Raw genomic sequence first — 15,837 nt, 5'->3', positions numbered from 1 at the left:
GAAATTTTTTAATTTAATTTAAAAATAGCAGATCCATGGATCTGGACCCGTGGACCCGCGGATCTGACGAATCTGGATCTGGATCCAAAATTTTCAGATCCACGGATCTGGATCTAGTATATGAAAACGGATCTGAATCTGGTATTGGCCAGACCTGGTCCAGATCCAGCCCGTTGCCATCCCTAGTATTTGGTACATTATATAAGTTAAAATTGTTAAATAATCTTTAGTTTATATGAACTTTTGATAGCTCATACTCATTATTATTATTTAACAAGTCGATTTGCTGCCTTATTCTATTATTTCACCTTGATAAGTAATACTTCCTTCAATCTCATATTATTTATCTAGGTTAAATAATTAACTAAACTCATATTTTATATATTATTTATCTTGATTTTATTAATCACATTATTTCTAAGCATGACTATCAAACACATTATCTGAATCGAACCAAACCAAGTTGTAGGAATATCTAATTATCCGAACAGAAAAACCCGAAATTCACCAAATTTTAATAATCAAATTCGAATAAAGATAACCTGAATTGATTATTCGAATAATCAATTAATCACAAACAAAAAAATAGTGCAACGACAGCAACGCCCTGATTCAAACAATGGCAATGGGTCAAAAGAATTTATAGTTATATGTATATATAAATAATTTTCTATATATGTATTTATTGAAATTTGATTATTTGGATAACTCTATTTGAGTATCAAGTTAATTGATACCCAAATTTTTTACTAATCATTAATTGAATACCAACCAAAATAGCAAAAAATCGATTATCAAATAACCACATTCGATTATTAGATTAACCAATACCCATTTACTATTTAGACAATCCCAACAAATTAGAAATCATTAATCTTTACTACAAATATATTGTTTGCAATATATATATATATATATATATATATATATATATATATATATTTTCTAGAATAGTTAAAAAACCCCCAAATATTTATTCTAAAATTACTTTATCAGATAAAGAAGAAAGATAAGCAGTCTGCTGCTTTTTGTCGTCAAACTGAATTCAGCGGTGAAGGAAGGTGATAGCCACACACACACATATGTATCTTCTTTTTCAAAATAAAAATAAAAATAAAAATACTCATCTTAAAATTATATTCCAACTAATTAATTATTTTTGTCAATATAAACTGTATAGAAAAGATTAAGTTAAGTTGTTCCTCAAAAAAAGAGAGAAAAGATTAAGTTATTTGAATTTGCTATTTAACTCACAAGTCTCAGTTGTGTATTTTTAGCATATTTATTAAGTATAGGAGCATTTATTGCCACATTTAAACAAAGTTTTGTGAAATAATCAGTAACTAAAAACCTTTCCAACTACTGAATCCAAATTAGAAAACATATTAATCCAGAATAGAAAAAAACTTATTGCCCAAGCACTGTTTAAATTAGGTTCATTAATTATGCCAACTAATCAAAATGATAATACGATTGTGCCATAACAATTATTAACATGAAATCTCTAATAAATCCTGAAGGATGATAGTAATAAATAGCAAAATAGCATTTCCTCTTCATTTTCCTTTTTTTTTTTTTTCATTTTGTGATGAAAACTCGCACAAGAGATATAGAGAGAGAAAGAGGAAGAACTTTAGAGAGAGAAACAGCGTGAAAAACTGGCGTTTGTGACTTCGACAGAATACAGAAGACAACTATTTTTTCGCATCTCTCTCTAAAAACTCTCCCACTCTCTCTTTTCCGACCCACCCCTCTCCCCCTCTTCGTCTTGGCTATCTTTCTCCTCCGCGCCACCCCTCAGCTGAAATCCCATCTGGGTTTGCCCCACATTTCGGTTTTATCATATTCTGCTCAGGTAAAAACCGGATAAATTTGCTGAAAACATCGTTTTATTATGCGCGGGAATTGTGCTTTGTTTTGTTTTTTGAGATTTGTTTCGGCGCGATGAAATTTGAGAGAGAGAAAAAAAAGTAAATGTGAAATGCCGCTTTACGTTTGATTTTTTTTTTTTTTTTTTCGAATTCTATATTTTGGAGCTGCAGAGACAGAGAATTTTAGCTGGGGTATTGTGATTATTGTCTATTTGCATCTTGTTAAATTGATTTGTTTGCATTAATATTCCAAAACCTATTATTTTCTTGTTAATTGAAGGAATAAGTGTCGTCATTTTACTGCTTTCGAGCTGAATTTTTTGTTTCTGTTTTACGGGATCCATGGTTAAATGTAATTAATCATGTTGTTTAATTGGGGAATTTAGGCGTGGATGCTGATATGATTGTGTTGGCTATGAAAATGATGGTGTGATTTTGGAGAGAGTTGGTGGATTATTTGCAATATATGATAAATGAATTCATTTTTTTGTGCTTTACTTTTGTTCTAGGTGGTACATTGCTAGGATTCTTCGATTAAACTATTCTAGGGTTTGGGCAAATTTTCAAGGAGGGCATGTCAATTTGCCATGGAGAAAATGATGCTTGCATAAGCAAGCCTTTCACTTGCCTTAACCGGGCAAGTGCTGCGGGTTTTGTTTGCGTTATTCTCTGAGAAATCTAAGTAGAATTTCACTTCGAGATAGTTAGAAAATGGCCGGGGGAAGAATAAGGGCAAAGTTCCGCAGGAGCAGCCTGTACACGTTCGCGACTTGCCACAGGCCGCGCACCTCTGAGGAAGAGAAGACACTTCCTGTCGAAGGGCCTGGTTACTCTCGAGTTGTTCAGTGCAACCAACCTCACCTGCACGAGCTAAAACCCCTCAAGTACTGCACGAATTACATATCCACCACCAAGTACAATTTCATTACATTTCTTCCAAAGGCAATATTTGAACAATTCAGACGCGTTGCCAACTTGTACTTTCTCCTCGCTGCAGCCTTGTCACTGACTCCTGTCACACCTTTTGCTCCTTTGAGCGTGATTGCTCCGTTGGTCTTTGTTGTGGGGTTGAGTATGGCTAAGGAAGCTATGGAAGATTGGCGCCGGTTTATGCAGGATATGAAGGTTAACTTACGGAAGGCATCTATACACAAGCAAGACGGTACTTTTGGTCCTAAGCCGTGGATGAAGATTCGGGTAGGAGATGTTGTGAAAGTAGAAAAGGATCAGTTCTTCCCTGCTGATTTGCTATTTTTATCCTCTAGTTATGAAGATGGGATTTGTTATGTCGAGACTATGAATTTAGACGGGGAGACGAATTTGAAGGTGAAACGAGCCCTGGAGGTGACACAAAACATTGAGGATGATGTTTCTTTGAAGGATTTCAGTGGAACCATCAAATGTGAGGATCCCAACTCCAGTCTTTACACTTTTGTGGGGAAAATAGAATACGATTGTAAGGTATATCCCATTGATCCGAGTCAAATACTCCTTCGGGACTCGAAGCTCCGGAATACAGCCTATGTATATGGAGTAGCTATATTCACTGGTCATGATAGCAAAGTTATGCAGAACTCCACGAAATCTCCTTCTAAGAGGAGTACAATTGAGAAACAAATGGACAAGATAATTTATATCCTTTTCATTGTTTTGGTGGTCATATCGGTTCTGAGTTCCATTGGTTTTATTCTGAAGACAAAATATGATTTGCCGAACTGGTGGTATTTACAGGTTCCTGACGATGAACATCTTTATGATCCTGAGCAGCCGCTGCAGTCGGGGTTTTATCACCTTGTTACTGCTCTTATGTTGTACGGGTACTTGATACCAATATCCCTCTATGTGTCGATTGAGGTTGTAAAAGTCCTCCAAGCACTATTCATAAACAAGGATATTCATATGTATGATGAAGAGAGCGGAACTCCGGCTCAGGCTCGGACATCGAACTTGAATGAGGAATTAGGGCAGGTTGATACAATCCTATCGGATAAAACCGGTACCTTAACATGCAACCAAATGGATTTCCTTAAATGCTCGATTGCGGGCACTCCGTACGGCACTCGCCCTAGTGATGTAGAACTTGCTGCTGCTGAGCAGATGGTGATGGATATGGATGGCCAGGGCCAAAATGGAGTGCCCCAGTCGGTGGAGAAAAATCGTGAATTTGTGAAATCGGAAATCCAATTGGAGACTGTTGTTACTGCAAAAGATGACATTCTTAAGCCTCCGATAAAGGGGTTTAGCTTTGAGGATTCCCGTCTCATGAATGGGAATTGGTTCAGTGAACCGACTGCAGATGACATCTTGTTATTTTTCAGAATACTATCTGTTTGTCACACTGCGATTCCAGAGCAAAACGAAGAGACCGGAACCTTTACCTATGAAGCAGAATCACCCGATGAAGGTGCGTTTCTTGTTGCTGCCAGAGAATTTGGTTTTGAGTTATGTAAAAGAACACAGTCGAGTGTACATGTACGCGAGAGATATCCTTCCAATGAAGAGCCTGTTGAAAGGTGAGATGAAGAGTGATTAGCTCTAACTTCTGTGTGGAAGATTGGTTTATCTTTAAGTCTTTAACCACATTGTGACGTGTGTCTTGTACTATTTATCTCTGATTTCAGGGAGTACAAAGTTCTAAATTTGTTGGACTTCACTAGCAAGAGGAAGCGAATGTCTGTAATCGTTAGGGATGAAAATGATCAGATTCTTCTCCTCTGCAAAGGAGCTGACAGGTGCAATTCTTGTAGTATGCGATTCTTCTGCTACTTATTTTTTGTGTTTATTTGACTACTACCTTCAAGATTTCTCCACTCTTGTATTTAAAGCATTTGTTTGATGCAGCATCATCTTTGATCGCTTAGCAAACCACGGGAAACAATATTTGGATGTCACCACAAAGCATTTGAATGATTATGGGGAGGCCGGATTACGGACTCTTGCACTTGCTTACAAGAAACTCGATGAGGCGGAGTATGCTGCTTGGAATAACGAATTCACCAGAGCAAAAACCTCATTCGGTAGTGACAGGGAGGCGAATCTGGAGCGGGTGTCTGATATGATGGAAAGGGACTTGATACTTGTTGGTGCAACTGCTGTGGAGGACAAATTACAGAAAGGGGTATGTCATATGATATAACCTATCGATGCTTATTCTTGTTACTTTGTAATCTTGAAACTCTGTTTACTTTTTCCTCATCATTTCTCTATAGGTGCCTCAGTGCATAGACAAGCTTGCACTAGCTGGTTTGAAGATTTGGGTTCTGACAGGTGATAAGATGGAAACTGCAATTAATATAGGGTCTGTTGGCTGTACCTATTTATGGTAATTCCGCAAGTCTATTATCAAATCTTTCTAAAGCTTAAACTAAAATTAGTGCCCGTGCAATGCAGATTTGCGTGTAGTTTACTCCGGCAAGGCATGAAGCAAATTTGTATAACTATCAATCCTGATGCATTGGAGTCCAACAAGGTAGTATTCCTGTAGGAATGGACATATGGAATTATATTTGGCGAAGCTGATGTAATTGTTTTGCTTGTCTTATCGATCTTTCCTAGAATTTGGTAAAGGAGGGAATCTTAAAGCAAATTACCAATGGAATCCAAATGATCAAGCAAGAAAAGGATCCTCATGCTGCATTTGCATTGATCATCGATGGAAAGACTCTGGCATATGCACTGGAGGATGACATGAAGCATAAATTCTTGAATTTAGCTGTTGAATGTGCTTCAGTTATATGCTGCCGAGTCTCCCCTAAGCAGAAAGCTCTCGTAAGATACTTTAGCTATACTCTCAATGATTTATGATTTTAGGTTGTCTTCCCGTCATTTGACACCTATAATATATGGTTACTTAGGTAACCAGATTAGTGAAAGAAGGAACTGGAAAAATCACGTTAGCAATTGGTGATGGTGCAAACGATGTTGGCATGATTCAAGAAGCTGACATTGGAGTTGGCATCAGCGGATGTGAAGGAATGCAGGTCAGTGATGAATCTGTCTCGCTGTAGATCTTGATTGGTTATAATACATTTCAAATAAAGAGATTTATGTGACCTAGGTTGTGTTTAGTCTTATGGAAAATAGTAGAATTTCAGTTTACCGCATTGGAAAATCATATCTCGTCTGTGACCAACATGTGCTGCATTCGTCTGATTTGAGATTGGCCCACTTATGTTATCAGTTGTTTGCAGGCTGTGATGGCTAGTGACTTTGCTATTGCCGAGTTTCGGTTTCTAGAGAGGCTTCTGGTAGTACATGGACATTGGTGTTACAAAAGGATTGCTCAAATGGTAAATAATAATAAGTTAAAAATCCAGTTATACATTTGATTAGTTCTAACTAGGCTGCAATTTTTGTTGCAGATTTGTTACTTCTTCTACAAGAATATCGCGTTTGGTCTCACAATCTTCTATTTCGAGGCATTTGCTGGTTTCTCCGGACAGTCAGTGTACGACGACTGGTATATGCTGCTATTCAACGTCGTTCTCACTTCGTTGCCAGTCATTTCGCTTGGTGTGTTCGAACAGGATGTGGATTCCGAAGTATGCTTGCAGGTTAGTATTCTCCTATGGGTTTATACTAACTAGTCTTTCTCCCGTGCGATGCTGCTGTCTAAAACGAACTCTGCTTGTGGCAGTTCCCAGCTTTGTATCAGCAGGGCCCAAAAAACCTATTCTTCGACTGGCTGAGGATATTCGGGTGGATGGCGAACGGCCTCTATGCTTCCCTCATCATATTCTTCCTCAACATCATCATCTTCTACGACCAAGCTTTCCGTGCCGGGGGCCAGACGGCTGACTTGACGGCCGTCGGGACTGCCATGATGACCTGCGTGATCTGGGCCGTGAACATCCAGATCGCGCTGGCGATGAGCCACTTTACGTGGATTCAGCATGTCCTCATCGTCGCCAGCATAGCCACATGGTACCTCTTCCTCCTGGTCTATGGCGAGCTGCAGCACGCCCTCCACGTGAACGCGTTCAGGATCCTTCTGGAGATCCTCGCCCCAGCCCCGATCTACTGGTCCACAACCCTCCTGGTCACGATCGTGTGCAACCTCCCGTACTTTGCCCACATCGCGTTCCAGAGGTCGTTGAACCCGTTGGACCACCACATCATCCAGGAGATCAAGTACTACAAGAAGGACATCGAGGATGGGCGCATGTGGAGCCGAGAGAGGTCCAAGGCCCGGCAGAAGACCAAGATCGGATTCTCGGCCAGAGTCGACGCGAAGATCCGGCAGCTGAAGGGGAGACTGCACAAGAAATACTCAGTAGTGATCAGTGGCCATTCTTCTCCTGCAAGGCAACAGACTTAACACACATATATATATATATATACATATAAGTATAGTTACTTTCTTCATGAAAAGAAAAAAAATGTGTTGACCTGATTCTTTGATAGTTTTGTAAAGGGTTTTGGCTGGTTGGAGTGTTTCTCTCTCATAGTGAGTTTTACTGCGGTGGAGCTATCCATGGCTGCTGTATGTAACATATATATGTATAGCTTCTTTATATGATATAACAGTTCCATGTTTGGTATTTTATTCTCATTCTCTCTACCAATGCCATTGTGCCTTTTATTTCATATTGACCCTTCTTAATGACACGAAAATTCGCAGCCACTACTTCAAAATATGCATCGAGTAAGTTACTCTCGCCATCCACGATAAATTTGGCGTGAATGAGATGGCACAAATTTTGAGAAAATATTATGAAATGTGTATAAAGTGAAAAAATAAACTCAACAAAGTTGATTTGTTAAATAATTAGTAAATAATTTGTGGAATGAGGTTTTTTTTTTTTTTTTCAAATTTCGTAAATGAGGAAATATGGTCTATTCAATTGGGACTGAATGAGTATAAAGAACGGTCTCTTCTTATGTAACTTTAATTTTTTATGAATTTTTAAAATCTTTTAAAATTATCCTCTCAAAAAATATATATATTTTTTTTTTGAAAAAACTCAAAAGAAAAAAAAAATCTTTTAAAATTATCTAAAACCCGTCGGATTGGTGTATCTATAAATCCCGTTTGGATTGGCAACGCACGGACGTTACAAATTTAAAGAAAAAAAGGGTTTATTGTTTAATCTTTACCAATAAATATATTGTCGACCGGGTTAGCCCATCAAACCGTTACCGGAAACCTGCACCCGGAAAAAACGGGTACACAAACGAACCCGACGACGTCGTGTCAAGCAAATTGTACAGTCTTCTTGTGTGTCATAAAAGAGCAGAAACAGTAGAAAACAAAAAGCAGAAAAAAGAAAAAGAAAAAAGAAAAAAGAGAAGAAACAGATAAATCATTGGAACTTAGGTGTGAACGGAACAAAAAAAATTCTCCGAATTTCTTGATCAGATCGACGAAACGAGGAGCCCAAACATGGATTAAAGTTGTTAATTTTTGTCCCGGATAGGAATTGTCGCGCTTTCTCTATCTAGGAATTTGCAGGATTTGATTGAGTTCGGGGGAAAAGAGGGAGTGGATTGGGTTCGCAACTATTTGAACTTGGATGGAGCCCCGAGTTGGGAATAAGTATCGCCTCGGCAGGAAAATCGGGAGCGGCTCCTTTGGGGAGATCTATTTAGGTTCAATTTTGCCACTATGTGTGTGTGTGTGCGTGTGTGTTTTCCCGTTTGGGGATGTTTAATTGATTGAATTTGGATGTTTTAACTGTTTGAATTTGATGCCTTGTGTGTATTCTGTGTTTGTCAGTTAGTGATTCCTTTTCCCCAAATTGGTTTCTTATTACTTTTTTCTGCTGCTTGTTTGCAGGAACTAATATACAGACGAATGAAGAAGTAGCTATTAAGCTTGTCAGTAATTTTAAATGCTGCTTTTCTTTATCCCGTTTTCCCTTTTTTGATGTTTACTTGATGCTTATCTTTGATTATGACATATGTGTGTGTGTGTGTGTGTATAAATTGTTGGTGTTTTGCTTTCACTAGCAAGCATTCACTTGTGCTGAATTTGCTTTAGGAAAATGTGAAGACGAAGCATCCCCAATTACAATACGAGTCGAAATTGTACAAATTGCTTCAAGGAGGAAGTAATGATCTTTGTTATCAATTTCAATTTGATCTTTTGCATGTTGTATTTGTTGCGTGCTCATCGTTTAGTATTCTTTTTTTGTGTTTTGATAGCTGGGATTCCGAGTGTTAAATGGTTTGGAGTTGAAGGAGACTATAATGTGCTTGTGATTGAATTGTTGGGGCATAGTCTTGAAGACTTGTTTAACTTCTGTAGTAGGAAACTGTCTTTGAAGACCGTTCTCATGCTTGCGGATCAGATGGTATGATGTTCGGTTTGCTTGCAATCGTTTACACTTATAGATGGTTTGATGCTCGGTACTTAGCTTGAAAGCTTGAACCTTTTTCAGATTACTCGGGTTGAGTTTATTCACTCTAAATCTTTCCTGCATCGAGATATAAAACCAGACAACTTTCTCATGGGATTGGGGAGACGTGCCAATCAGGTTGCTCTTTTTTTCCCTTTACTTTGAAAGTTTTTTTAAGTGTCGTTTTCCGTTTCTTGATTTATGTGATCTTTTGGAATTCGCTACTAGGTTTATGCCATAGATTTTGGACTTGCCAAAAAATATAGAGATACCTCGACTCATCAGCACATTCCTTATCGGTAGGCTGGCTTCCACATGCATCCGTTCCGAACTCAAATCGTTAGCAATCCCTAATAACATATTAGATTTTACCAACATTTTTGTTTTGGTATGTTGCAGAGAAAATAAAAACTTGACCGGGACAGCCAGATATGCGAGTATGAACACACATCTTGGCATAGGTATGGATGAGACGTATATCATATCTTCTTTCAGTTTTAAGTTTAACCATTGGGAGGTATTGTTATCTGATTGTGTATGAATTTTATTTTTGATTATGTGAATGCATAGAACAAAGTCGCAGGGATGACCTAGAATCACTTGGATATGTTCTCATGTATTTCCTAAGAGGAAGGTATATCTAATAGAGTTGACGACCTTTTCCCTTTCTCAATATTGAGTTCTTGTGATGTGTATATTGATTCTTGGAAATATGTAGCCTTCCCTGGCAGGGGCTGAAAGCCGGAACCAAGAAACAGAAGTATGATAAAATCAGTGAGAAAAAAGTTTCAACCTCGATTGAGGTGACCGACACTTTAATGTTTTACCTGATGATTGCATAAATCCAGTTGCATGATACTGACTGACGTAGGTTCAATGTCTCTACAGTCTCTATGCCGTGGATATCCTACCGAGTTTGCTTCTTACTTCCATTATTGCCGTTCGCTTAAATTTGATGATAAACCAGATTATGCCTTTTTGAAGAGGAATTTCCGTGACCTTTTCATTCGTGAAGGTTCTAAAACTCCCCTCTCATTTCAACTTTATGTTCAAATTTACATCATTTTACATACTTGTTTATGCATCCTTTTTTCTTCTGTCTCCGCTCCCCTCGTTGCAGGTTTTCAATTCGATCATGTATTTGACTGGACAATTTTGAAATATCAGCAGGCTGATTTTGCCAGCCCTCCATCTCATGCTCTTGTTAGTAAAAAATTTAATTCTTAGTTTATTCACTTTATCTTCTTTCGGCCCCGAGATAAAACCATAACAAATTTTGGGACAGGGAACTGCTGCTGGGACAAGTTCAGGGATGCAACTCGCCAACATTGGCAGACGACCAGGTATTTCTCGGGTTATTGGTTAAGCTACATTTTATCTGATTGTGGCTTATACTCTCTTCCGTCTACTCAGCTTCTACAACTTTATTATAATCTACTCTTAAACTTAAAAACTATTTCAACTATACTTTTGCAGGCCGTGATGAAGATGTCACTCGTGGTTTATCTGCTAATGCTAGTCATAGCAGAAACTTTCTGAATTCTGGGAGCTTTTCTAGACAAAAAGGTGCAACTACAAATGACTTCACCATGGGTAAAGAAGTAAGCATGCTCGACACTTGCACAAAATAGAAATCCGTATAAAAAATGATGTTACTGCATTTGCACGTGTGATTGGACAGTCGACTATACTCAAATAGTTAAGAATATTTGACAAGGAACCAAAACTTGAAGAATGATATAAACTTAATTTGCCTGATCTTCTTGTGGTTGCAGCTATCGAGTTCTAACATTTTCCGGCAAGTTGGAACATCAAGGCGGCCTACTGTCTCCAGCAGTCGTGATCTGGAGATTTCTGCCAATGGTGGTAACGACCATCCTTCCACCCGCACAGCAGATCCTAGCCCGAGAAAACAGGGTAATAGCTCCATTGCAGCGCAGAGAAGCTCACCGGTAGTGCCATCAGACCGTAAGCGCTCATCTTTTACAAGAAACGCCTCGAACGTGAAGAGTTTTGAGTCCACGCTCAAGGGCATAGCAGGCCTGAAAATCGGCCCCGATGAGAGGGTACATTATTAGCCGGTTTCTACTATCAAGAATGCGATACATATATAGCATTCGGAAAAAAAAATCTGTTGCTCCATCGCAGCACATAACCAATGTGCTAATGGAAACTTGAAATTATTATTTCGATGCAGAGTTTTGAAAGAGCTCAGACACATACACAGAGTGAGCAAGATACGGCAAAACACGGGACGAAAGCGCGGTCGAACCTCGTTATGTTGTATCAGCAGTTTAAGAGAAGAGGCGGTAGTCTTACTAAAGATATGCTTTGATTTCTTGCTTACTTATTACTCTCTCTCTCTCTCTTCCTGATTTATTTGTCTATATAAAAGGGGTGTGTTTATATTCTGTAATTGCTTCAAATTCTTTGCCAATTTTCGGATAATGTCAACACTCAAATATTCCTGTGTTATGATGTGTTCTTGAGCATTATTGAGTATGTTACCTGTGGTTGATATGTTTGCGGAGAAAGCCTATAGATTTTAATCAGATCAGTTACATTTTGTTTTGTTAGTTTATAGGTAGTTATATAAATTCAATACCACTATTTCAATTGGGAGTAGGGCTGGTAAATCGGTCGGTTCGGTTAAAACCGAACCGATTTACCGGTTAACCGGAACCGGTTAAGGGTCATTTCCCTAACCGGTAACCGAACCGATTATTGGACCGGTTAACCGACCGGTTAATCGGTTAACCGATCAAACCGATTAATCCATGATTTCTCAATTTGTTCGAATTTAACTGGTTAATTCGGTTAATCGGTTAACCGGTTAACCTAATTAACCGGTTTTTATTTAAAAAAATTTAAATTTGTAAAATGTGTGTAATAGGATTTGAACTCTTGACCTTTGAAAGAAAGAATAAGGCTTTATCCACTGCACCAATTCATAACTTGTTATACTTTAGAACAAAAACAAATTTATAGATACTTGAAATATTAATGTTATTATTTAAATTAAAATATTAAAATATAAATTAATTAATTTATTATAAAATAAACCGGTTAATCGGTTTAACCGGTTAACCGACCGGTTAAACCGATTAACCGATTAGTGATGAACACACTAACCGATAACCGAACCGAACCGGTAAAAACAGGTTATCGGTTAACCGAAAACCGATTTTTTCGGTTCGGTTACGGTTAAAACCGATTAACCGGAACCGTTTTACCACCCCTATGGGAGACTATCCTGCTTATTTGTTTGAGTAATTAAATAATTAATTTGATGGTACGAGACCCTCTCAATATATATGAGATTGAAAGTGTAGTTACAGACGTAGAAAAAAATCCCTAATACGGGTTATATTTTTAAAATTTTGAATTTGAGATTTCAAAAAGATAATTTTCTATAATTTTTGATGTCACAATTCGTTGTGACCAACAAACTTCTATCATAAAAGGCCGTTAGAGCAATCAAGAAATCAATCTTTGTTTGGTTGAGGCTTAAACGTGTAAATATTAGTCCTAAAATTTAAATATTTTATGTTTCAAATTAATTCTCATTTTTCACCACATTTAATCATTCTATTACTACATATTATTTCTCTCTCTCTCTCTCTCTATATATATATATAGAGTGAAGAAAATTATGTGAAACTTGTGTCATGTCCATTTCTCATCATATTTAGTCATTCTATAATATTATTTCTCGCTCTATATATATAAGAGTGAAGAAAATTATGTGAAACTTATGACATCCCTGTTCAAATCAACGCAGTTTTTTCATCCTGAAATATTAAAAACATTAATATTTTTGTTGAAAAAATTTGAAAGTATATAGAAAAAGTTTCTCCCTCTCTCTAGTTTGTTATTCAGGTGCCATGCACGATGAACTTTGTGATTGGTGGGACTATGTATATGTAACATTTTATTATAGTCATTTATTGGAATTGAATGGCCATGAAGGGATTTAAATGGTTGTTGCATGAAGTAGTTGGAAAACTGCTTTAATTATACCTATCTCTCCAATTTAAACTCTTACCTAACTGAGAAAATTCCTACTTTTTTCTTACTTAGGCCGTTTACTTTGAATGATTGATAATTTACATGATTGAATATTTGTATCCTTAATTGTAGAATTTCTCTAATTCCATCCTTTTAATAGGATAAGAATAAGAATCATGCAAAATTAGATTAAATGATGTAAATAATTAAGGGTCTTGTGATACCAAAGTTTCAATCCATCAAAGTAAATAAGAGATTCTTACTATTTTTATCTATCAAGGCTAATTCTTCCAAATAAACACCCCCTTAGGATATTAGATATATCTTTTTGTAATATAATTATTTTATAAATTTTTGGTTCGAAATATAGAGAAATGATTTGAGGTGCAGAGGATTTTTTTTTAAATTTAACTTAGCTCGAGTGATAAAAGTTTAAATTACAATTTCGCTAGGAATATTTTCTAAATATAAAAACTTCAGTTGTGGCAAGAATTTAAGATAATCTGTTTACAAAAGTTCATAGAAGTTTAAATTACAATTTCGCTAGGAATATTTTCTAAATATGTATTTGGTTTTAAATGTATATTTGATCATATTTACTCCCTCCGTCCCATATAGATAGACTGATTGGGATTTTCACAAAAATTAAAAAAATTATTGGAAATGAAAATATATAAGTAAATTTCCTAATATGTCCATATTTATTATTTAATGATGTATTAAAGTGGAGTAAATTAAAGAATTAAATAGGGATATAATAGTAAATGAGTAAAAAAACATTACTTTTTATGGAAACAAGCCTATATATAAATGGGACATTCAAAAAAGGAAAACAAGCCTAAGCATATGGGAAGGAGGGAGTATTTAATCTGATAAAATATAACAACGTGAGAACCATATATTTTCGTGAAAACTGAAAATCATAAACAAATACATCAAACACGTGAACAAGAGATAGTCAGATCATGAACAATTAAAAATAATATATATTCAAGATCCGATCATCTAATGTTTATATATTTTGTGTTTCATAATTATTTACATCTTAATTATTCTTTATTCATGTATTTTATGTATTTATTCATAATTCTTATTCGCACAAAAAGATGTGGTTCTCACTCCCCATTTAATTTATGTCTAAATTTGACTATTTTAACGTTTACAATGAGCCCATTTATCCTTTCTTCACTTTGAAGGAAAGGAGGAATTCATAATTAGCATCGGAAAAGGAGATTAGAAAAAGGGGGGAAATTTGAGGAAAAGAGAAAAACAAAAGTTAATCGCTTGAAAAGTTACTCCATCCGTGCTATTATAAATGTATTTTTTTTCTTATAATATATATTTTTTTATATTTAATATTTAAACAATTTTCATCAATTCATTTTTTCTAATTTATATACATTTCTTAATTTCCGTGCCCAAAAGTAATGAGACATTTATAATGAGACGGAGGGAATAATATGGAAGCATATACCAGCGATTTCTCTGTTTCTAATTAACATGTCTCTTTTGAAATCAATCTAATAAAGCAAGCATGCTTTAACAACCTCTTATTTCATCATTTCATGTCCCAATTTTATCATTGTACCCACTCAGTAACAAACATCAAATATTTTAATTACGATGTTTAATCACTTACTAGAATTTCCAAATTTATAAATTTTAACAAAAAATAAGGTCAAGATTTTGATTCCTCCCATAAGCAAGATCTAGCATTTCTCAATCACTAGTTGAAAATTTTGGCTATGAATAGTGTTTTATTTTCTACACCAGCATATTCCATGTGCATATTACGAAGCCAGAAAAAAATATGATTTGATTTGATGATGAGAGCTTTTACACAACGCTCCACAAAATATCGAAAATTTGATAATTTTAAAACAAATGATTGTATGATTCACATAAAGATAACTCTACTCATTCACTATTCTCAAAAAAAAAAAAAAAAAGCTCTACTCATTTACTAGTATGTACGAAATCATGAATATCCCACTTAGTAATTCTTAGCAAATAAATGAAAGCTAAGAACTAAATTAATAAATCAAAGCCTTTGCCAAAGCCACAAGAAATCATGCTCAAACCGCTATTGAATAAAATTCCATTATACCTTGATATATGATCATCAAGAACTTTACATCAACATGGGCACCATTTTCAACACCTTTTATGGAGTAGTATATTCTTCTCATCAACAACTTCACAAATATTCAATATATATAGACAACCAAGAAAACTACAAAAAAATACAAAAAATATTGATAATTTCATTTTTCATATAATAAAAGCAACAAACTCAATCACCAAATTCCATGAACAAATTGGTTGCAAGTATCTTTAATCCATCTAAAACTCTTCCTCACAGAGCCCTTCATCTTCCCCTCCACTGTGTAAGCTTTGTAGCAAGCAACTCTCTTCTTCCTCTGCAGCTCAGGATGATCCACACCAAAATTCCAATTCTTTGTATCATTAATTTTGGTGGTTTTGCTTTTCTTCAAATTATTGTTGAGGTGATCAAACCTTGGAGCTTGAGTTACTGAGACACTGTAACTCCTCAGGCCATTCATGCTGCTTGGCTGCACCACACCCTCTCTGCTGGAATTGGATCTTGAATATTTCTCCAT

The 15,837-nt window shown here is 36.1% G+C and overlaps 3 protein-coding genes across 3 annotated transcripts; 2 read left to right on the top strand and 1 right to left on the bottom strand.

The window, feature by feature from the left end:
• Nucleotides 1–1,570: 1,570 nt before the first annotated feature.
• LOC130991227 (probable phospholipid-transporting ATPase 4) lies at nt 1,571–7,416 on the top strand. The gene is made up of 11 exons (XM_057915337.1): nt 1,571–1,855; nt 2,381–4,384; nt 4,493–4,603; nt 4,713–4,989; nt 5,081–5,169; nt 5,262–5,340; nt 5,427–5,639; nt 5,726–5,851; nt 6,062–6,160; nt 6,233–6,424; nt 6,508–7,416. Exons 2-11 carry the CDS (start codon nt 2,583–2,585, stop codon nt 7,186–7,188), a joined length of 3,669 nt encoding a protein of 1,222 aa, XP_057771320.1. The 5' UTR covers nt 1,571–1,855; nt 2,381–2,582; the 3' UTR covers nt 7,189–7,416.
• A 690-nt stretch (nt 7,417–8,106) lies between these two features.
• Nucleotides 8,107–11,703, top strand: LOC130991236 (uncharacterized). The gene is made up of 15 exons (XM_057915349.1): nt 8,107–8,459; nt 8,647–8,687; nt 8,851–8,920; nt 9,015–9,163; nt 9,251–9,346; nt 9,437–9,507; nt 9,608–9,669; nt 9,779–9,842; nt 9,927–10,011; nt 10,097–10,223; nt 10,329–10,411; nt 10,494–10,551; nt 10,685–10,809; nt 10,984–11,274; nt 11,406–11,703. The coding sequence occupies exons 1-15, from the start codon at nt 8,384–8,386 to the stop codon at nt 11,541–11,543; spliced, it is 1,536 nt and encodes a 511-aa protein (XP_057771332.1). The 5' UTR covers nt 8,107–8,383; the 3' UTR covers nt 11,544–11,703.
• Nucleotides 11,704–15,513: 3,810 nt separating this feature from the next.
• On the bottom strand, nt 15,514–15,837 carry LOC131009625 (uncharacterized). Its single transcript, XM_057937041.1, has one exon. It carries the CDS (start codon nt 15,835–15,837, stop codon nt 15,514–15,516), a length of 324 nt encoding a protein of 107 aa, XP_057793024.1.

The sequence above is a fragment of the Salvia miltiorrhiza genome, chromosome 1 (assembly GCF_028751815.1).
Source record: "Salvia miltiorrhiza cultivar Shanhuang (shh) chromosome 1, IMPLAD_Smil_shh, whole genome shotgun sequence".
In the NCBI taxonomy this organism is placed as follows: domain Eukaryota; kingdom Viridiplantae; phylum Streptophyta; class Magnoliopsida; order Lamiales; family Lamiaceae; genus Salvia; species Salvia miltiorrhiza.
The sequence above is the reverse complement of the archived record's forward strand: the minus strand, read 5'-3'. Positions and strand labels throughout refer to the sequence as shown.

Excerpts from the sequence above, each read along its gene's own strand:
- LOC130991227 (XM_057915337.1), top strand. The coding sequence starts at position 2,583 with ATGGCCGGGGGAAGAATAAGGGCAAAGTTCCGCAGGAGCAGCCTGTAC. Across the intron at positions 5,640-5,725 it reads CCCCTAAGCAGAAAGCTCTC|GTAACCAGATTAGTGAAAGA; the intron begins GTAAGATACTTT and ends ATGGTTACTTAG. Across the intron at positions 5,852-6,061 it reads GCGGATGTGAAGGAATGCAG|GCTGTGATGGCTAGTGACTT; the intron begins GTCAGTGATGAA and ends AGTTGTTTGCAG.
- LOC130991236 (XM_057915349.1), top strand. The coding sequence starts at position 8,384 with ATGGAGCCCCGAGTTGGGAATAAGTATCGCCTCGGCAGGAAAATCGGG. Across the intron at positions 8,688-8,850 it reads AAGAAGTAGCTATTAAGCTT|GAAAATGTGAAGACGAAGCA; the intron begins GTCAGTAATTTT and ends AATTTGCTTTAG. Across the intron at positions 10,224-10,328 it reads TGACCTTTTCATTCGTGAAG|GTTTTCAATTCGATCATGTA; the intron begins GTTCTAAAACTC and ends CCCTCGTTGCAG.
- LOC131009625 (XM_057937041.1), bottom strand. The coding sequence starts at position 15,837 with ATGGAGAAATATTCAAGATCCAATTCCAGCAGAGAGGGTGTGGTGCAG.